The sequence below is a fragment of the Magnusiomyces paraingens genome, assembly GCF_902498895.1.
Source record: "Magnusiomyces paraingens strain CBS 517.90 genome assembly, contig: contig1, whole genome shotgun sequence".
Taxonomy (NCBI): Eukaryota; Fungi; Ascomycota; class Dipodascomycetes; order Dipodascales; family Dipodascaceae; genus Magnusiomyces; species Magnusiomyces paraingens.
The window spans coordinates 3,637,435-3,658,529 of record NW_022474067.1 but is presented as its reverse complement, the minus strand read 5'-3'; the positions used below and the strand labels follow the sequence as shown (position 1 = coordinate 3,658,529).

Below are 21,095 nucleotides of genomic sequence, written 5' to 3'. Positions count from 1 at the left end.
TTCGGGTAGGGAGGGAGGTTGTTGAGATGGTTGTGGTGGTTGTGAAAAAGAAGAAGAAGAAAAATGAAGTTTGCAGCCCCCAAAAAAAAAAAAAAAAAAAAAAAAAAAAAAAAATGCAGCAACCGCCAACCAGCCAAAAGGAAGATTTTAATAATTTTAATTTAACAAATTTAAATTTAATTTAACTAATTTAAATTATAATTTAGTTCAAATAATAATAAATTCATCATACAACCAACCACCAAACCCATTTTTCTAATACCAAAAAAAAAAAAAAAAAAAAAACTTGCCAAAAAATCATCCATAATGTCTACTCGAAAGTTCGCTCCAAAAGAACCTGTCCAGCTTAATCCTCCTCGCTCAGATCCCTTTACCACAGAACAGCTTTCAAAGTTTGATGGTGTGTCCACTTAATTCTTCCCGATTTCTAATTCTCCAATTCCTAACCAAATGAATGACAGGTATCCAGGACCCCCGCATCTATGTCGCCATCAAAGGTACAATCTTTGACGTCTCCCGCAACAAGGAAAAATACGGCAAGGGCCAAGGATACTCGCTCTTTGTGGCTCGCGACGCTTCCATTGCTCTCGCAAAGTCTTCTCTTGACACCTCCATCTATAACCAGGGTTTGACTCTGGCTGATCTCTCTGAAAAAGAGCTTAAAACTCTCGAGGATTGGTACTCTTTCTTTATCCAGCGTTACAACATTGTCGGCAAGTTAGTCGATTAAAAAAAAAAAGAATAAAAAAAAACAAGACTATTTTTCCGCATTATTATTATATTTTTTTTGAACACTTTCTTTTTTTTTACATGAATTGTGAATGCCATATTCACTTGTTCATAAGCTCTTTTTTTTTTTTGTTATTCTTAATTCCGCTGTTGATTTTGATTTTGATTTTGATCTTGCTGTTGCTTGTATATATGAAAACTAGGTCACCATTATGCACTGGTAATCTCCTCTTGGAAGTTCACGTGACTAGTGGTGTATGTACTTTTCTCATTAAAATCCCACCCTCCTACTTTTTTTTTCTATCCACAACCACCATTAATCTCCCAATAATGCCTATCAACTACACCGCTGTATCCTATTCAGGAACCCTCGGGGCTCCCGCTGATCCCCTACGTACAATTGGTCTTTACAAACATTCTTCTGCCTCAGAATACCCACCCTTCTGGTTTATCTTTATCCATGGTGGAGCCTGGAGAGACCCCCGCATTAACCACACAGATGGCCTCCCCCTAATATCGGCCCTTCTTGAAAAATACCCAAAGTCCCTTGCCTGCGCTTCTATAGATTACACCCTTGCAAAGCCTTTGGATGGATCAAACGGTAGAGGTGCCCAACATCCTGACTTTACTCTCGACACTCTTGCAGCCCTCACATACCTGCGCACTCACCACCGTGTCGACCAGTTTGCCATCTCAGGCCACTCAGCTGGTGCATTCATGTCACTCCAAATTTTCATTGAACCTAAAGTTTTGCTTAACCCTGTTTATAAATCTGTTTCTCTTTATACTACTCTTTTTGACCAAAATATCACTACCACTAAACTTCTAAATGATTTAGAAGAAACAACAAACTTTGCCCGTGAAAAATGTGCTGCCGTATTTGGCATTTCTGGCATTTATTCTCTTCCTCTTCTTCCCATTGAAGATGCATCGTACACTGGCTTTACTGAGGAGGCCTTTGGTACAGATCAAGCTCTTTGGGAAATTTCCTCTGTTGTCCCCTACATTAAAGATCACGTTGCTCCATTCCCCTCTAGTAACGCCTTCAAACTCATTATCATTTATTCAAAATCTGATGAGCTTCTTAACCCCAAGTTCCAGCCTGTTAAAGGCCCAGAACTATACATACCTATTTTGGGCGAAAAAAATGTCATTGTGGAAGAAACTTCTGGACTACATGATGAGTCTTACAAAGTCCAAAGAACTGCTGACATTGTGGATAAGTACCTTGCAGAATACTTTTAAATTTCACATAAATTTTAGAATAACATGAATATCAAAAAATTTTTCTTTCTTTTTCTTCTTCTTTTTCATTTAAAAAAGTACTCGTTTAATGCTTATTATTCCACATGAATCCCCTTACCATGCTTCCCCATAACTTAACATGCATTACTTTCAAAATACTGGTCTTCACGATTTCATGCTATTCCCTAAAATTCATACCATCCTGGTCATTTTATCAAAAAAAAATTCATACCACTCTAGTCATTTTTTTCAAAAAATTCATAACAAGGCCATATACCCTCACCGCCATTCTATATTCCAAACAGTGAAATCCCAAATTCATGCAGAAATGGTCTATAAAATGAAAGAAATTTCTTTCAAAATTATGATTATTTTTTTTTTTTTTTTCTTTATAACACAAATAAAAATAGTTACTATTATCTGACTTTAATATCTTAATAATAAAAATCAGCTAATATATCATTGAAATCTATCTATCTGTTTAAAATGGCTGAATTCACCAACATTGATCTTAACAACTCCGAGACTCTTGTCAACACTACCTCTATTCACAAGGTTGACTCAAAGGAAACTATTGCCATGCCTCTCCGCTTTAAAAAGACCCGCAATATTCTCATTTCTGGGACCATTGCTGTTGGAGGCATCATACTTGGCTATGATACAGGCTCCATTTCAGGCATGCTCAACATGCCTGCCTACATTCGTGTCCTTGGCGATGCTGACCGCTCAGTTTACCCTCCCACTTATTTCATTCCTTCCTGGCGCTCTGGCCTCGTTGTTGGCGCAGTTTCCCTCGGTGGCCTCTTTGGCAGCTTTTTGTTTGGAAAGGCTGCAGACCGTTTTGGCCGCCGCCTCACTTTGGCTGGTACTACAGGGCTTCTCTGTATCTCAACTCTCAGCCAGGGTGCCGGATACATGTACTGGCCTGTTGTTTTTAGTGCTCGTTTGTGTACAGGTCTTGCTATTGGCGGCATCTCTGCTGTCTGTCCCATGTACATTAGTGAAACAGCTGCTTCCCCTAGCCTCCAAACATTGTTGATTTCAAGCTTCCAACTCCTCTTGACAATTGGCATTCTCATTGGCCAGGGTGTGGCGTATGGTGCAAGCAATCTCCCCAACTGGAGTATTTGGCAATTCATGCTCCCACTTTTGGGAGTTTTATTATTTGCCATGCCTCTTTGCGTTGTTGCCCTTTTGGGAATCATTCCAGAGTCTACCAAGTACCTTGTCTCTAATGGAAAGATTGCAGAGGCAAAAAAGTCTATTGCCCAAATCACTGGTCTTTCTGCAGATGACAAGTACATTGCTGAACAGGTTGATATCGCTGTTAATACCCATAAGGCTACATTGGGTGAGGGAGATGCCTCTTGGAAACAAATTTTTGATGTTTCTTCTAAAATGCGTTATCGCGTCATTCTTGCTATTGGTGTTATGATGCTCCAGCAGCTTTCCGGAATCAATTACTTTTTTTACTATGGAACTTCTCTTTTCAAGGAGATTTGTGGTGGAAACGCTTCTGATGGTTCTGCTGGCCTCAGCCCCTATGCCACCTCCATGATTTTAGGATCGGTCAACATTATTGGCACTATTTGCTTGCTTCCTCTTGTCTGCAAGTTTCCTCGCCGCATTGTCTTGTTGACTGGAACAGCCGTTATGTTGGTTGCTTTCATTGCTTTCTCTACCCTTGGCCAATTCTTTTTGCGCAATTCAACTACCCTGGTAATCAACCCTGCTGTTGGCTACACCATGATTGGACTTGTGTGTATCTTTATTGTGGGCTTTGCAGGTACCTGGGCCCCCTGTGCCTTTGTTGTTATCTCCGAGATGTTCCCTCTTCATCATCTCCGTTCCATGGCCATTAGTCTTGCCGTTGCCAGCAATTGGTTCATTAATTCTTGCATTACATTCATGTCTCCCATTGCTACTCGCTACCTTGGCTATGCTTTTGGCTATGTATTTTCTGGATTTTTGGTTTTGGCTATGTTTGTGGTTTACTTTTTTGTCTACGAAACCAAGGGCCTTTTGCCTGGCCAAATTGAGGAAATGTTCACTTCTAATGAAGTGACTCCAAGAAACTCGGAAACTTGGCGCAAGAGAAAAGTTTTTGCTAATGAATCAATGCGCACAGAGGAAAAAGTTTAAAAGATATGGAAGGGGACGGGAAAAGGAAAAGTAATAAGTTGTGGAAGACAGTAATTAATATAATTCCTGAATGATTCTTCATACTCCTTTTTGAAGGTTTGACATTTGATTGACAAATTCTAATTCAATACAAAAATTGAAAAAAAATAAAAAAGCAAACCATACCTATCGAAAAACTTGAAAATTACCAAAAAAAAAAATACCGAAAACGATAAATTAACAAAAAAAAATATTCCAAAGAAACAAATAAACAAATAAAAAAATCAAAAATCAAAAATCAAAAATCAAAAATCAAAAATCAAAAATCAAAAATCAAAAATCAAAAATCAAAAATCAAAAATCAAAAATCAAAAATCAAAAATCAAAAATCAAAAATCAAAAATCAAAAATCAAAAATCAAAAATCAAAAATCAAAAATCAAAAATCAAAAATCAAAAATCAAAAATCAAAAATCAAAAATCAAAAATCAAAAATCAAAAATCAAAAATCAAAAATCAAAAATCAAAAATCAAAAATCAAAAATCAAAAATCAAAAATCAAAAATCAAAAATCAAAAATCAAAAATAAATCATTTATCTCTAAAATATTAATATTAATATCAAAATCAATTATCAATTATTCCTTTTATTTTTAAATATTTTAACTATAGTCACTCTTTTAATAAAAAAAAAAAACTTACCAAGTGTATCTCTCAGTAATTACAACTTAAGTCAATGATTTTGTTAGTAATTCATTATGTAAACTTGCATAATCTGTAGTCTTCTCTCTACTGCAAAGTTAAACTTACATTTCATTAAAACAAATCTGAGTCTCCAAACTTCACATTTCGAACTTTTAAACGTTCCTTTAGAAAAAACCTTTCACAATTATTAAAAAGAATTTAAAAATTTATTTGACAACCGAGGGATTCGAACCCTCGCCTCCGAAGAGATAGGAACCTTAATCCTACGCCTTAGACCAACTCGGCCAGATTGCCACGTGACTTGTGAAAAGATTATTAAAGTTTTATTTATCGTCATTATTCAAGACCTATAAAAAATTAAAGTATTAACATTATCACTGCTAATGATATGGGAATCACAGTAGAAAATAAAATTAAAAAATTATCAAATTACTGAGTGCCATATCAAAAAATTGCATCGATTGGGCTAAATTGAGGAAGATCAAAATCATTTTTGGTGATGATAAATTGGTTTTTATTCATTTTGCAAAAAAAAAATATTAAAGCCAATCATAAAAAATTGCAACTTACTTTGTAATTACTTCCTTAAAAAGACATTTTAAACTAAAAAAGAAAGTTAACTTGCTTCGAATGACTAATAAAGAAATTGGTCTGTATGCTCTTGGTTTTGAATCGTCAGGTTATTTAGGTTCTGGTATAACAACAATAATTCGATGGCCTCCAAACATTAGGAAAGCGTCTAAATTTTACAAATAATTGAAAAAATTTGCAAAAAAAATTATTTTGGTGATTATTCTGCAAAAGCAACCTTTCAATTGTTTGTTTGTTTGTTTTTATTCAAGGGTTATATAATTATATAACATCAGCATCTGCGCTATCCTTTTTGTCCATACTATATATCTTTTCATTTTAATAATAAACTTTTAATTTTGGCTTCAACATTGCATCTCCAACAGCCCGAAAATAAGTCCTGATGCCAGCTTACGAGGAACAGGGGGTTAAAAATAACCAAACCTTCCCAACCTATCTCCACTTGTCTTCATCAACGCTGTAATTGTATTTCTTAATCCCTCCAAGCAGAGATAAAGCTTACAATCTTTTGTAAGCCAGTTAAACTGTTTAAGAGAGTCGACATGTCCATCTCTGGAGATATCCGTTTCAGTCCTTTTCTTTCTTCTTCAAGCAAAGGACACTCAACCAAAATGTGATGAACTGTTTCCAGCTCTCCACATTTGCAGTTGTAACTATCCTTTTCAATTCCAAACTTTTTAAACCATGCGCCAAAGTTGCCATGGCCTGTGCGAAATTGAGTAATATTACTCAAGATCCTTCGACTATCTTTCTTCATGATCACTCCCGTAACCATTTTGGAAAGATTATCAGTACATTTCGACTCCACTGTGATATTATGATACCACAGATCCTTACTGCTGTTCCAATACATTTCTTGCCATTCTTCCATTGCTTGTTTCTTCAAAATTCCAATCGTTTGATTTTGTTGTTGTTTCAGTGTAAGAGGTTCAACCCTCTTGCATTTTCGTTTTTCATCCTTTTTAATCATGTAGTCTCTATCATCTTCCGCCAAAACGTAAAGCGTGGTTAGCTTTGGAATTGGATATTTCTCAATCAATGTTAACAAATGACCATTAATAGGATTAGTTTTGCTAATATTTAGGTGTAAACGAATAGCTTTTCGTGCCACCATAAATTTTAGCCTAATACTATATGGCATAATACCAGCTTCCTTTTGTAGTACCGCAATAGGAGTTGTGCGATAAGCACCAACAATTCTTCTTAAAGCCATGTTCTGCATCACTTCCAACTTGTGGATTTCTCCTTTCAAGATTTTATGATGCCAAATTTCCAAGCCATATTCGACAATTGGTCTCACGCAAGCAATATACAGTGATCTGACTGCAGACCCTCGCATACCTTTTTGCACGCCACCAAGATGCCAAATAGCACCAACAGCTTTTCTTGCTTTATTGATTATATTCAAAATATGAGATTTAAAATCAAGCAGATTATTCAAAGTAATTCCAAGCAATTTAACTTCCTTCTGGGGTTCACGAAGTTCTCCATTAGGTAAAGTAAGTTGCACTTTTTCATCTTTAGGTTTCACATTTTTTGTAAAATGAATAAAACCCAATTTATCACCCAAATCAATTTTGGTCATTCTTGATTTAGCCCAATTACAACATTTTTCTAATATGTTGCTTAAGCTTTTGGTATTTTCTTCAATTTTACCTTCAACGGTAATAGTCACATCATCAATAAAGCCAAAAGGAGTTCCACCCCATTCTTTAATGGCATGATACATTGGTGTGGAATATATCAAAAAAAGTAGTGGTGAAATAGGTGAGCCTTGCGGAATTCCAGTACTAATTTTTTGCATTGATCCTTTTCATCGGTCCATGAGCATACTAGCTTCTCTTTCACTTACAAATTGGTACGTCCAGTTTATAAGTGCTTTGGGTAGTTTCATATCCTCCATTGTGTCTGCCAATATATTTCTGTTAACATTATCAAAAGCTCCTTGAATATCAATGAGCATAGCTGAAATTTTTTCTTTACTAGTTTCAATTCTTTGGACAAGTTCCAAAACAGCATCAGTAGCACAATAACCTTGTCTTCCCCCATATTGCTCTGGTGGAAGTAAGTGTGTTGTAAGCTTGGTCATTCTTTTTTGTATAATTTTTTCCAGTACTTTAGATGGAATCTTAAGTAAGGAAATTGGTCGGTATGCTCTTGGCTTTGAATAGTCAGGTTTCTTAGGTTTAGGTATAACAACAATAATGCCATGTCTCCAGACTTTTGGGTGGTATCCAAACTTCACACAAGCTTGGAGAAGCTTGAAAAACCTTTCCTTAAAGTCTTTATTTAGCCATGCCATCTTTAAAACTTTGCCCGTAATTCCATCGTCTCCTGGAGCTTTATCATTTGGGGTATCAGCCAATGCAGAGTCAACTTCATCAAACAAAAATCTAATTTTGGCCATCGAGAATCGTCATCAATTTCAAACTCTCTATCAAGACCATGATCAATTTCAGGTAGAAGTGCCTTCCATATTTCATGTCTTTTTTCGTCAACAGTAGTAGTGAGAGTTCCATCTTCTTTTCTAATTTGTGGTATAATGGTATCATTGCTTTTTGGATTAATATACTTCAAAATCTTCCAAATGTCATTTCCTTCTAAACTAGACAAATATTTATTCCATTGCTCAGTACTTGCTTCACGCAAACTGTGGTCAAAAATTTTTCTAGCTTTTTTCGCCTCTTCAATTTTTTGTCGTTTCAAAGCCAAAGAAGGTTGCCTTTGACGGGCTTCCCTTTTAGCTTCTAGCGCTTTTTCTAACTTCTCCCTTAATTCTTGATTCCAATAGCGTTTGGACTTTTTCATCACCTTAACTTCTTTCATCGACTTTGCCATTGCTCTTTTTACAACCTCCTCAAGAACTTTAGCTTGGTCATCAATTTGGTCAGTTGATTTTAGAGTTTTGTTATGCACATTAAAATCTTTAATGGCAGAAGAAAGCTCCTTGTCAAACTTTTCCCAATCTGCATTCTTAATATTCAATCTCTTCACCGAAGTAAAAACTTCATCCCCGTTTTTACTCTGAGACATAGAGATGTCCCACTCCACAATTGAATGATCACTTAGTGTATTTTCATCCACTCCACTAAATGAAATTCTATGAAGTAAGTCCACTGAGCCATAAACCAAATCAATATTGGTTCTATTGTTGTATGTTTTTTGATTTCTTGGAGTAATTAACATCATATCATTTTCATGTAGCCACTCAACAACTTCATCTGCTTCCGTATTCGGACCTGCCCTTGACTCCCATTCCTTGTGATGTAAGTTATAATCACCTGCAATGACAATCTTTGAGTATTGTTCCTTGATCTCCCGTTTGAGAAACTCAAAAACCGGTGGCTCAGGGTATTTCTTGGATGGTTTCGGTTGATTATAGACATTGACAATTGTAATGTCTTTAACCAAAATGGTAACCATATCTCGATTTGTAAACTTTTCAATTTTAGTAGTTAATGCTCGTAAGTCAGAGTTAGACCTAATGTAAGTAATTGCTCTGCATTTATTTTTTTTTTTTTCCAGTTTCTGTAAAGATTGGGATCCAATCTTTATGTTTAATGGGCCCATAGTTGTTAAAGTAAGGTTCTTGTAATAACAAGATATCAGGTTCTTTTTTCTAAGATAGTTTCAGTAATAGATTTCGATTTATGACAATTGAGTTGGAATACTTTATAATTCATTGGATGTAATAGAATTGTTTTCGTTTTCTTCCTCATTGGATTCATCTAGTTCTTCAATATTTGTTTCTTTCATCGGTTCATCTTGTGAGTCGTCAGTGGAAACAGGATGGGCCTCATTATCCTTTTGTCTGATTCATTTTTCAATAATCGTATCTTATTACGCATAGCTTGGAGTTCTTCAGGAGTTTTTTTTCTGCTAATAAAAGGTCTAACTTTAACTTTTGTGTACTGGATAATAAGATTATCAGCACACTTTGCATAGTCTTAGGCATTTCTGAATGAAACCAATGCTGTTTGGGTAAATTGGTTTCTGCTAATGATTTTGGGTTCGGTATTCAAAACAATATGGTAATCATTAAAATTGTAGAGAGTTTCTTTCAAGTCTTCAATCGATGCCGTATTAGGTATTTCCTGAAGTACAGCCTTGTACCAAGAATCTGTGTCAAGCACTGAATAAGTAGGGTCAACTTTGGGGATCCATTCTGCAGCTTTATCAGCAAAATCTTTGTCATTAAGTTGAACATATAAATGCCCTTTGACAGTATAGCCTATTTCCTGAGCCACCGGCTTTTGTGCAACCGCATCAATTTTCTTTCCAATCGCAGGGATATTAACTCTTTTCATGGTATCTGGAATTCTTATGCACACTCTAAAAGTGGGTTTGTCTTCATCAACTTTAGTTTCACGGTGTTGTTTTTGAGCCTTCATAATGTCTTTCAACTTTGGAGTTGCTCCATTTGGAGTTTTAGGGGTCAAAGCAAAAGGCAAAGTGTCGACTTTTCTTACCGCGCTCTTGATTTCCTTTTTTGCGTAGCTAAGTTCTTTGGTAGTTAAATCAGCCTTAGTTGAAATAGTTCCAACTTTGTATTCCATATTATCAACTCTTTTCTCAAGATTGTTGGTCATTTCTTTGAATTCCTTGATTTCAGTGTCGATAATTCTTTTGTTTCTTGCTTTTTCTTGAGACAAATCTTGAAAAGTCATCTTAGCTATTTCATCAGCTTTATGTTTCACTTTATCGCAATGATCCTTATTATCCTTAACTTCCTTTTTGAGTTTTTCAAACATTACATGTTTAACTTCTGTGTGAACCTGATTGTTTCTCAAAACATCAAGTTCTGAGCGAAGAGAATTCACTTGTCCTTCTGAAGCTTTAAGCTTTTCGGTCAAAGCAATGAGTTGTTTAGCTAACTCATTGTTTTTAAGTTCAAGATTTTGAAATTTTATTTCCCAATCTTCAATTGTAATACTCAAGTCTTCTTTAACAATAGACAATTCAACCAGAAATACATCCTTAAGTTTTAAGATGTATTCCCAGGCTTCAGAATTATCACCAAATGGATTTGCATCCGGCATGAGAACATCCATGTCACGTGATGGTGTTGCGTCAATTTCAACATCACCACCATCTGGTGAAGAGTCAAAGGTAGGGTTCAAGGTTGGACCAACATTCACAATAGGGGTTTCAACGGGGGTTTCGTGGTTTGAAGAAGCGTTATGCTTATCATTCGATTCAAGCTTTTTGTGGATAGTTTCAATTTTTTTATGGGAGTCTGGTTTTTCATTATTTTTTTTGGATTTTTGTCGAGGGTTTGATGTGATGAGCTTCATGAGAATGAGGTCCTCTGGAATGAGAACTTTCTTTCTCCTTCAGTTCAACAGCAATAATTTTTTGCATATCATTAATATTAGTCTGTTCATTATTATTGTCGGTATAATTATTGTCGGCAGGAGGGTCGCCGCCACTAAACGTGGTTTGGTTGTTGTTGGGGGGGTCTGACATATTTTGTAAGTTAAAAAACAAACTTGTTTAAGTATACCTTTCAATTGTTTGTTTGTTTGTTTTTATTCAAGGGTTATATAATTATATAACATCAGCATCTGCGCTATCCTTCTTGTCCATACTATATATTTTTTCATTTTGATAATAAACTTTTAATTTTGGCTTCAACATTGCATCTCCAACAGCCCGAAAATAAGTCCTGATGCCAGCTTACGAGGAACAGGGGGTTAAAAATAACCAAACCTTCCCAACCTATCTCCACTTGTCTTCATCAACGCTGTAATTGTATTTCTTAATACCTTTCAACATTAATATTGAGGTTGTATCATTCTTTACCCTTGAATATAAATAAATTAACAATGATCAATTTTCTATCACGTGATCCGATATAGTGTAATGGTTATCACCTCACGCTCTCACCGTGGAAATCGGGGTTCGATTCCCCGTGTCGGAGCTGTTTCTTTTTGCACTTCATTCTTCTATTTGCATTTGCATTTGTTGGATTTTATCGTGTTGTGAAAACATTTTAAGAAAGATCCTAGTGTTGTGTTGTGCATAATATAATAAAAACTACTGTGATTTATAATTTTTTGGATTTTATCATGATTCTTTAGTTATATTTTAAACATACTAAAACAAAAACAAAAACAAAAATATTAATTATAAACGCCTAATTATTCTAATAAAAAAATCCCAATAAATATAAATAGTGTGCATGTATATATTATGTCATTAATTGTACCCAAAATAAATAAAAATAAAAAGAATAACAATAATTCTAATATTATGTCTTTAAAAAAAATCATGTGTATATGTAAATGCGTGAAGGTTTCATGTTAAAAGTTTGTAGTTGCTGTTGAGCGAGCCACGGCTGCCGCTGCTGCTGCACTGGCACTTGTATTTGAACTTGGTCCCGTAGTTGATGAAGAGACCGGGGATGCAGGATTTGAAGAATAAATATGTGGTTTTGTAGCGTGAAGTACTGGACTAGAGGGTGGATTGGAACCCATAGATCCGCTTCTTTCCGCCAAGCTGCGGGGGGTAATACCTGAGACATGCGATGAATTAGAAGAATAAATAGGTCGAGTGGAGCCATGAGACATGCCCGCAGAAATAGAATTATGTTTCAAATGGTTTCCTGTTTGTCTGCGAAAGTAATGTGTGCTAAGAAAACTATCATTGCTAGAGTCACTAGAAGAACTCAAGGTACTAGAGTCACTTAACTGACGAGAAGGAGATATGCCACCAGAGGTTGAGGTGATAATTTGGGACATAGGTCGGGGTCGAGGATAGGTCAAAGATCTAGAGCGTGTTTGCGAATCACCGATACTTTTTGAAGTTAATGACTTAGAAGAAGGTGCAGATAAAGAAGTGCCACTTGGGCTGCTGCTTGGATTAGGCTGACTATTATGGGAAACCAAATGTGGAGCTGCCTTTGATGACTGAGAAGACTGTGAAGATTTTAAAGAAAAAACAATAGTTCCAGCACTATTCCGTTTTTGTTTTGACCCTCCAGTATGTCTCAAATGTGCGTTAGAACCAACTGAGACTCGGGGCCCATTGCCAGATGGGCTGAATTGGTTAGAAGAAGGAGCAGTAATTGGAGAAGTTCCAGCGGAATTTGATGATGTAGGGGTATAATAATATGATCCAGAAGATGGCGAGTTTGGTAAAGGGAGAGCACCAGGTACGTTGGGAGAATTGGTAGAACCAAATCTAGTTTTGGAAAAACTCGAAGACCCAGCATTTAATTCATTGTTATTCGATGAATGGGTGATTGCAGCAGCTGCTGCTGCTGTGGCTGGTCCTATAGAAGATGGAAGTTGTACCATAGATGTTGATCTTGGATATGGCCGTGTAGAGCTCGAGGGGGGAGGAAGCGGTGACGGGAACATTGATGAGGAATTTGAAGGCTCCGAATGCTTTGACAATCGTTTTGAAGACTGAAAAGAAATCAAAGGAAAAGATGAAAATGAAAGACTACTGCTGCGTCTGGAAACCCTGATCTTTGATGAAGAATTAGGCGACTCCAAAGACTTGGATGGAATATGTTTCTTAGAAGGCGAACTGTTGCGTGACGTGTTGCTAAGATTTTTAATGCTACTCTTTTCGTCTGCCTTTCTAATAGAGTTAGCAACAGTTGTGGTCGAAATATCATCATCCAGTTGGGTACTCAGCTTGCAGGTATCTTCAATTTGAGTTTTAACAAAATCCGCAGATGGGAAAGGTGTCATGTCTAAATCAATAGAAGCAAGAGGCAAATTTTCTTGATTAGAAGTACTTTTGCGCAAAGTTGATGTCGATTCAGATGGCATTTTTTGAAGTGAACTATTGTTTTTGTAGTTGTAGTAAGCTTCAAAATCACTTCGAGATGCAGCCAATGCAACGGCAAAAGGAACCATGTCATGTTCACGAATTCGTTCTCGAGATGATGGTGGCGATATTGTGACTGATGGAATAGTAGTAGCTGGTGAGCTAGTAGTTGGAGACAACGGCTTACGATCAGCGACTAGAACAGTTGGTGTAATGGATCTCGGTACTGTAGGAGATGGAGAAGCAGAAGCAGTAGTGTTTGCCGTCATACAACTTTTTTCAGAGTCAGTAGATACAGGTACAGAAACTTCAGAAGAAGAAGTGGATGTAGAAGACACCATTTTTGTCTGCTGGGTGGGTTCACTTCTGGCAATATGTGGCTTAGGGAACGAAGCTTCTTGATGAGGATCTAAAACACCAACACAGTTCAATAGCTGCACTTGATTATCTTTAGGTGAGTATTTCAACTGCAAATGTTGGGAATAAAGCATGCAATTTTGCTCAGAAAACGTCTCGTGCTGAATCTCCAGCTTGACTCGCAATCTTCGCACCACGTCATCAATGTAATTGCAAAGCTTGCTGAAATCTTCAATAAGTGACTCAACTGGAACAGAGTCGTCTCCAAAAAGACGTGTGACTTCGTCATGGTACCATTTTTCAGCTTCAGGACTGTATAACATTTGGCTGACAGAACCATTGGCGTAAAATGAAAAGGGACTGAGTTTCGATGAATCAACTGTATTTTGATCTCCTTCACTTGGTTGGCCGTCAATTGAAGGTTGCAACATTTGAATAGAATAAGGGTGAACAGGAAGGCCATTCACATAAGAAGACATAATTGTGGTTATGCTATTGTTGCGCGTGGATGTTTGAGATGTTTGGGGTACCAAGCTTAAGGATGCCATGGAACTAGCGGAACTAGGTGTTGAATTTACAATACTGCTTTTTCTGCTGTCACGCTCATAAGTAAGCTTTGAAAGTTGGTCTGCAGTACAATAAGAAGACTTCCAAAGTTCAATAAGTCGCATAAATGTTGATGTACGATCAATAAGGAATGGATTATTGAAATTTTGCCCTAATGGATGTGGTGTGTATTTGAAAAACTTTCCATCAGTGGTTTTTTCTAAAGCAGCTTCGGTGCTAATGTTGGGATCAACAGTAAGAACTTTTCCAAAGTATTCAAAAAGCTCATCCTTATGTTCCTCGAAAAAAGAATTCATGGGTATCATCCATGGTTCCTTGATTCCAAACCTTGTCCGGTTCGCAAAACATTGAATCATCTTGGTGATAAGCGTAAGAGAACGTTGAACAGTCATAACCGATTGTGTTCTCACAAGGCCAAAAAGCTTAGGGTTAAGAATTGCTGGACAAAAAAACCGCAAAAATAAAAAACCAGCAACAGAGTTGTAAACTGAGGTTTCAGTTTGATTCAAAACCGAGCGAAGCTCTTTAGATAAGTGGCTAAAAAGTTCTTTGAATCCAGGAGGTATCTCATCAGCAGAATCACGAATAAGCTTCCACAAAAGTGAAGTATAATGAGCTAATTTTGTTTGGTGTACTTCAGAAGCAGCAACCACTTCAGGGTCGTCTTTGTCAAGATCAGTAGAATAAGTTCCAGTAGACTTGGAAAAGATTTTAATACGAGATGGATCCATTTCCAAATCCGGTTGCTCTGAAATAACAAGCTTAACAAAAGTGCCAACAGTTTTGACCAGCAAATTGTATCCTACAATACGCATATAACGCTCAAGAGATTTAGTAAGAATAGAGTTGCCACGGAACAGAGTGTTATCAATATTCTTCTTCAAATCAGCAAACTTGGATTCATTTCTTGGCGACGAAGAAAACATTTCTGCATCACCAGACTTCTCAATCATGAACCGATGCGTTTTGTATATTTCTTCAGTAATAAGGGATTTAATCCACTTGATGGCAGAAAATCCACTTGCTTCAGAAAGACAAATTTCTAAGCATGTTTCTGAAAGAAGAGTTACATCTCGACGCTCATCAGACTGAATAAGTCTAGCCCAGTTACGATTAGCCAAAGAAGAAAGGGTTTTATCAATTAGCATGTAACATTGGGCAGGGCCTATTGTCAACTCTTCGTATGCAATCTTTAAAAATAATGACGCGCGATACTGTGGAGAAGAAGAGTTGGGGTAAACTGATGTGATTTCATATGGTTTTTCCAAATTTCCATTTTTTCGAATGTCACTAGGCGTCAAAGCAACATATCCAAGAACAGGGTCATTCTGATGATCAAGGAAATTTTCGTTTTCATCTGTTTCAGTTTTAGAAGATTGGCGTTGGCGAAGTACAAAATAAAATTTTGGAACTCCAATACCAGGGAAATCTTTAAATGCATAGTCCTCGCGCCAAAACGGCATACGAGATGATTTTGCAATAGAAGTACGAGCCCAAGCTCTGCCACCAAAATAAATTTCCACATAAGAATCCGGAAGGGTTGACATGGACTGAATTTGAAAAGGATTTGGTTCCTTTTGCTGAGATTGCCGTTGAGTAGGCTTTTGATGAAAAGAAGATGCAGGTGAAGATTGTCCTTTAGCTGTATTTGATACGGCGTATTGTGAATCGCGAGTAGAAGAAAGTCCTGGTGAGGGAAATGAAGAAAGTGATGCTGAAGAGCTTAATGTTGGAACTTTGCGAATAGTGTTGCCAGATATGTTTGAAGGTGTAGCATTAGCAGAAGTCCGCTGCGTAACTGGAGGGGTAGAATTGCTTGAAAGGGGTGGTATATTAGCACTTGATGAAATAGAAACAGAAGATATTGGTGACGCCGTGTTGGGGAGAGGATTTCTATTAATAGTTTGTAAAGAAGCAGTAGATGAGCATCTCGAAAATCCCAGTCCTTCAATTGGTTCGAGCCTCACTTCAAGGACACGAACAGTAATGGTTCTAGAAATTCTAAAGGATTCATTTAAATTTCCAGTTGACGGTGAAAATATTTCTAATCGAGCAATAGACTTAAGAGCTGAAAACCATTTTTTGAGAGACTCTGAATCTGTGCCAAAATGCAAAAATATAGCAGTATCATTTTCGGGCTGTGTGGAAAGTCTAAAAGGATCAGACTCCATGTACGGGCTCGATTTTGGATCCTCATTGGCACAAAATTCTGTAGATTGATCAGATCCGGAAGAAATACTGTTATGAGAAACGGTAAATAATCCAACGGAAGAATAATTCTTAAGATCGTGGTTGAAAGGGGTTGAAGCTGAAAGTGTAGCGCTAGAGTTATTTGAGTTTGCATCAGAATATGTAGTGGGAGGTGCAGATGAAGGCATGGAAACAGATCCAGTGGCAGATGCTGATCTTTTTTGATTAGTTAAAGGAAATGATTTTGTATGGGGAAGAGGGTTTGAAGTAGAAGACTTTTTGTACTTCAAATGAAGCGATCGTCTCTTCTTTACTGATCCTGAGGGAGACGACGTAGCACTGCTATTTGTCGAAACGCCAGAAATTGGTGAAGAAGAAAGAGAACATGGCTGGGGGGGATCAGCAGATGTTCCAGAACCTGATTTCGAAACACTTGCTGAGCTACTAGACGAGTTGGTGCTGATTATACTAGAAACTGGTCTGGTATGCAAGGACCTTGCACGAGAAGCAGAAGACTCAAAAGACTCTTTGCGTGTTACAGAAGGCGACTCTGGTATGTTGTTATGAGACGACATGCGAGAAAGTATTTTAGATGGTTTCAAGCCATCGGCGCCAACAGGAGCCCTAATGGCAACATCGTTTACAGTCGGGCGAAGAGTTGCTGGTGCAGAATTATCTTGGTGCAAAGACCCTTGGTTGATAGACAGAGAATTAGAAGCAAAAATTGGTTTAGACGAAATAGATTTGCAAAGTAGCGAGTCTAGATTAGCATCATCTATGGGCCGATCGCCGAGGTAAATGACATTCGGAACATCAAAGACAGAACGATCCAAAAGCCTAATACCTGAAGAAAAAACATGCCCTACGTTAATCGTGTGGTAAATTTTGCTCCCGGATTTTACAGAGTTAATTTCATCTGAGTCAATGTCTTGAGAACCACCAGAATATGCAAACTTTAGCATGCCATCTTTGTAAAGAGTAGCATAAACTTGAGTCCATTCGCAGGTATTGAATGGTGACACAGAAGATGCAACAGATTTAAGAGAAGAGCCATCAGAAACACCGGGCTCATTAAATGATGATTCAGATGAGGGGGGGATCAAGTCATCGCAATGGGGGGAGTCCAATAATAAGTCTGGATGTGTTTGATTGGATTCTGTCGAGTCAGAAAAGCTTAATTTGCCTTTGTGTTGTGAGGTGGTGCTTTGTTCATGTGAGTTTCTAGAAAAAAGAGGTTGGCTTCTAGAAGTATTGTCCTTATCCTTCCATGCATGTGTGTCATTGTGTTGGATTTCGGCATAAACAAACTCGTCATCACCACCACTACCATCACCACTGCCACTACTTTTTTCTATGTTGGCTTGTCCAATATGCGGCTTTGTTTGATTGGCATTAATTTGGCAATTATGTTTTTGATGGTTGTATGGAATATAAATCTGCATATACCCTTCAAAAACGACTTCGGATTGAGTGTCCAAAATATTTTTCGGAAGTGGCTCTGAGCCTGTTTCTGAGCATGTAACTGAGGGTACAATGCTTGGCTGAAGAACTTGGAAAGGCGAGTAAACCTTGTTTTCAAGTCCAGGCGGCTTGAGGTTGGCATGTAAAAGTATTGCGGCCACCCATTCATGGAAACAACTCCCAGAGTTTGAGTCTGAGCATTTTAAAGTAATGACAGGAATAATATTTCCTTCTTCATTTGTATACTGTTGGAAAGTAGCTGATTTATCGGAATCGTCCCCTGCAATGCTACTGTAAGGATGTGGTTGGATATTATCATAGTTGTTGCTAGGTTCAAGTTTAATTTGAATTACTTGGGTAATAATATTGATTTTTACCTTTGCTGAACGGATATCATGAGACGAAAGCAAAACACCTCCAGTCTCTGTGTTATTGTCTACAACAAGCGAGAGATGAGATTTAGTGTCAATGGATCCAAGAGCACTATTTTAAAATTAGTTAGTAAACAGTAATAAAGTTAAATTCATAAAAAAAAAAGTGGATCTTTAATGGAATTGGAATAAAAATGAGACGCTAAATTTAGTAATAATAGGCTAGATTGTACTAAAGTGATAGATGAATAAAAAAAAGAGAGATAGAAATTGAATCAATAAAAAAAAAGATTTTTAGCATACCATTTCCAGTAAGGTTTGTCATTTTTATTAAGATTTGAAAAACTTTTGCCGTCAGGTGTGGGTCGAGAAGACAAGTACCATATTTTCTTTTGACGAAGAAACCCAGGATAGCTGTCCATATAGCTGAGAATTTCCGCTTCATGGTGGTGCCACGTTGAGATTTTTTCCTCATCGTCTTCTTCAAGCAAAAAGTCAAATGAATGCTGGTTAGTAATGTCTTCTGAGCGTCTGTGTTTTATTTCTCCAAAGTATTGTGAAGAAGACAGGCTGTCATCATACAATTTCGTTCGGTTGGCAGAAAGAGTAGAAATTGAAATGGATTGAGCACTGTGGCTGTGTCGCATATTATGATGAGGAGAAGAACTAAGTGTGAATTGTGATTGATAGCGTTGATGCTGGCTATTTCCTTGATTTAAACTTGGTTGGGATTCAACGTCGTCGACAGTTACTTTAGAGAAGGAGGGAAGAGAAGATGAGTTAAAGGAAAGAAGACTAGAAGTACTCTTTTTGCGTTCACTAGAAAAGGATGGGGGAAATGGTTGCTTTTCTTGTTCAAGGGAGTCGTTGTTTGTTGAAACGTTGCTATGACGCTGTGATTTCGAGTTTGATTTCGACTTGATTTGCAGTTTAAGGAGTCTTTTTGTTGTGCTGGCAGCGTTAGACCGAGTCCAAAGGCTATTTTTGTTCTTCTTGGATGTTGACGACAAGTCAGTTTCAGGGGCTATACTTTGGGAAAAAGAAGGAGGAATAGGAGTAGGAGTGATATTTAGGGAGGCAGGTAAAGAAACCGAGGAAAAGTTATTTGTAGAAGTGCTAAATATGGAACCACCACTACTGCTCTTGGTGATATTGTTGTAAGATAAATTTGAAAAAGTGTTTTGAGAATTGGTGGTAGTAAAAGAAGGAGAAGAACTCAGACCTTCTTCGCTCTTCAATATTTGGGTTTGCTGATCAAGAACAAGATTATTGTGCGTCCTGTTGGGATGTGTGTTCTGTGCACCATTTGAAAATACTCTTACAAATCCGCCATGGGTACTGTCAAAACCATCATTGCTGCTGCTTCTGCTGCTGCTACTACCTTGCATGTTGAAATTATTTATACTCTCTTCTTCTTCCTTTTCTTTTGGTTTTTCAGCAAAACCCGGCCTTTGCTCGTGAAGTATATGGGGGAAGACGGAGGGGGTGGTAGAAAAGGGGGGAGACTTTTTATAGGTTTCGTCAACGGTGGGCACAACAGGACAAGTGGTAAACGGCGAGAATGACAAATGGGTGTTTACATTTGAAATTTGTGTGTTTTTATTATTATTATTATTATTATTATTCAAAGAAAGATGATGCTGAATTAATAAGGACTGAGAATTTAAGTTTGATGAATCAGTGGTGGGATTGGTTGCTTTGTCATTTTCTCTCTCCTCTAATATTAAACTACTCGATTGGGATAGTTTTGCCGACAAGAGCATTGACCCAGAGCTGTTAGGGAAATTAGTTAAAGAAGTCAATTGAGGAGCCGGAATATGGGTTTGCGCATAGTTTTGAGACTCGTTATCCGAATGGGACTTGGAAAGATCATCTAAATACAAAATGCGTTAGTCTGATATTTCTCTCTCTCTTTTTTTTTTTTTTTTTTCTCGTGCTCATGCTGGGCAGTATGGATTCCTAAAAAATTATAATAGTGGATAGACACATACCAAAACTGTCACTTTGTATTATTTTGGTTGTTGATGGGTTTACCTGGAAAATAATATTATTTTTATTAATAATATTTTTATTATTATTATCACCCTCCACATCTAGTAAATTTGAAACTGAATGACGTTGGAGCTGTAGATGTTGATGTTGATATGGGTCTTCATTGGATATGGTAACTGATTTGTTGAACAGAGCGCTGGTGGAGCGTCTTGGACCAGTGTTAATAAGAATGGGATCAGCAATAACCCCCTCTGAAGAGGTTTTTTTGCGTAAGTTGACTGAGCGGAAAATGTTTTGTTTAGAGATCGACCGTGTAATTCTGCTTGCTGTGGTGGAGGGTCCGTTTTTGGAATGAATGGTAGAAGATGTCTCTGTAGAAGAGCCTGTCAAATTTAAACCCTCTCCACTGGACGATTGAACTCCGTCAGAAGCTGCAGATGTTAAAGGAGAAAGATCTTTTGCCAAAGATGGACGCCGACTTCCATGTAGTGATTGGTTTGGCGTAATTGGAATTGGTTCTGTTGCTGTCTTCACAGAAGACAGGTCGCGTAAGCTATTTGAAGCTTGTATTCTTGCGTTGCTGTCATTGCTTGCAAGTCCTGGGTGATCCGGCAGGTAGGATGATGACATGGAATCGAGAGATCCTTTAGCCATGTTATTTGGTTTTGAATTGACCTGTATTTCGATGGTGTTGTTGTTGTTGTTGTTTGCAAAGTTTGTTGAGCTCGAACTTCTCCGAAAGGATTTTAGAGAAAAAGAGTTGCGAAATGATCGTTTGTTTGACTGAGCCGAAGATGCCGCTGACTGAGTAGAAGAAGGTAAAGAAGGCTGTTCATTTTTTATTGATGATGGAGTTTTCATTTGTTTATAGTTTTCATAAAAGTATTAAAATGGCCAAATATCGTATGATATATATAAATAAAATCAAAGAATCAAAATTAGTCAAAAATAGTCAAAAATAAAATAAATAAAAATAAATAAAAATAAAT

At 37.2% G+C, this 21,095-nt stretch overlaps 7 protein-coding genes across 7 annotated transcripts; 3 read left to right on the top strand and 4 right to left on the bottom strand.

The window, feature by feature from the left end:
• Positions 1-306: 306 nt before the first annotated feature.
• SAPINGB_P001086 (uncharacterized protein) lies at positions 307-730 on the top strand (the record flags this gene model as incomplete). Its single annotated transcript, XM_031995809.1, has 2 exons — positions 307-400; positions 462-730. 2 exons carry the CDS (start codon positions 307-309, stop codon positions 728-730), a joined length of 363 nt encoding a protein of 120 aa, XP_031851700.1.
• Positions 731-1,059: 329 nt separating this feature from the next.
• SAPINGB_P001085 (uncharacterized protein) lies at positions 1,060-1,974 on the top strand (the record flags this gene model as incomplete). Its single annotated transcript, XM_031995808.1, has 1 exon — positions 1,060-1,974. One exon carries the CDS (start codon positions 1,060-1,062, stop codon positions 1,972-1,974), a length of 915 nt encoding a protein of 304 aa, XP_031851699.1.
• Positions 1,975-2,460: 486 nt separating this feature from the next.
• SAPINGB_P001084 (uncharacterized protein) lies at positions 2,461-4,116 on the top strand (the record flags this gene model as incomplete). Its single annotated transcript, XM_031995807.1, has 1 exon — positions 2,461-4,116. The coding sequence occupies one exon, from the start codon at positions 2,461-2,463 to the stop codon at positions 4,114-4,116; it is 1,656 nt and encodes a 551-aa protein (XP_031851698.1).
• A 1,745-nt stretch (positions 4,117-5,861) lies between these two features.
• Positions 5,862-7,118, bottom strand: SAPINGB_P001083 (uncharacterized protein; the record flags this gene model as incomplete). The annotated part of the gene is made up of 1 exon (XM_031995806.1): positions 5,862-7,118. One exon carries the CDS (start codon positions 7,116-7,118, stop codon positions 5,862-5,864), a length of 1,257 nt encoding a protein of 418 aa, XP_031851697.1.
• Positions 7,119-7,202: 84 nt separating this feature from the next.
• On the bottom strand, positions 7,203-9,072 carry SAPINGB_P001082 (uncharacterized protein; the record flags this gene model as incomplete). The annotated part of the gene is made up of 3 exons (XM_031995805.1): positions 7,203-7,782; positions 7,962-8,827; positions 9,061-9,072. 3 exons carry the CDS (start codon positions 9,070-9,072, stop codon positions 7,203-7,205), a joined length of 1,458 nt encoding a protein of 485 aa, XP_031851696.1.
• A 264-nt stretch (positions 9,073-9,336) lies between these two features.
• SAPINGB_P001081 (uncharacterized protein) lies at positions 9,337-10,683 on the bottom strand (the record flags this gene model as incomplete). The annotated part of the gene is made up of 1 exon (XM_031995804.1): positions 9,337-10,683. One exon carries the CDS (start codon positions 10,681-10,683, stop codon positions 9,337-9,339), a length of 1,347 nt encoding a protein of 448 aa, XP_031851695.1.
• A 1,008-nt stretch (positions 10,684-11,691) lies between these two features.
• Positions 11,692-20,760, bottom strand: SAPINGB_P001080 (uncharacterized protein; the record flags this gene model as incomplete). The annotated part of the gene is made up of 4 exons (XM_031995803.1): positions 11,692-18,226; positions 18,418-19,392; positions 19,870-19,987; positions 20,106-20,760. The coding sequence occupies 4 exons, from the start codon at positions 20,758-20,760 to the stop codon at positions 11,692-11,694; spliced, it is 8,283 nt and encodes a 2,760-aa protein (XP_031851694.1).
• Between the last annotated feature and the right edge of the window lie 335 nt (positions 20,761-21,095).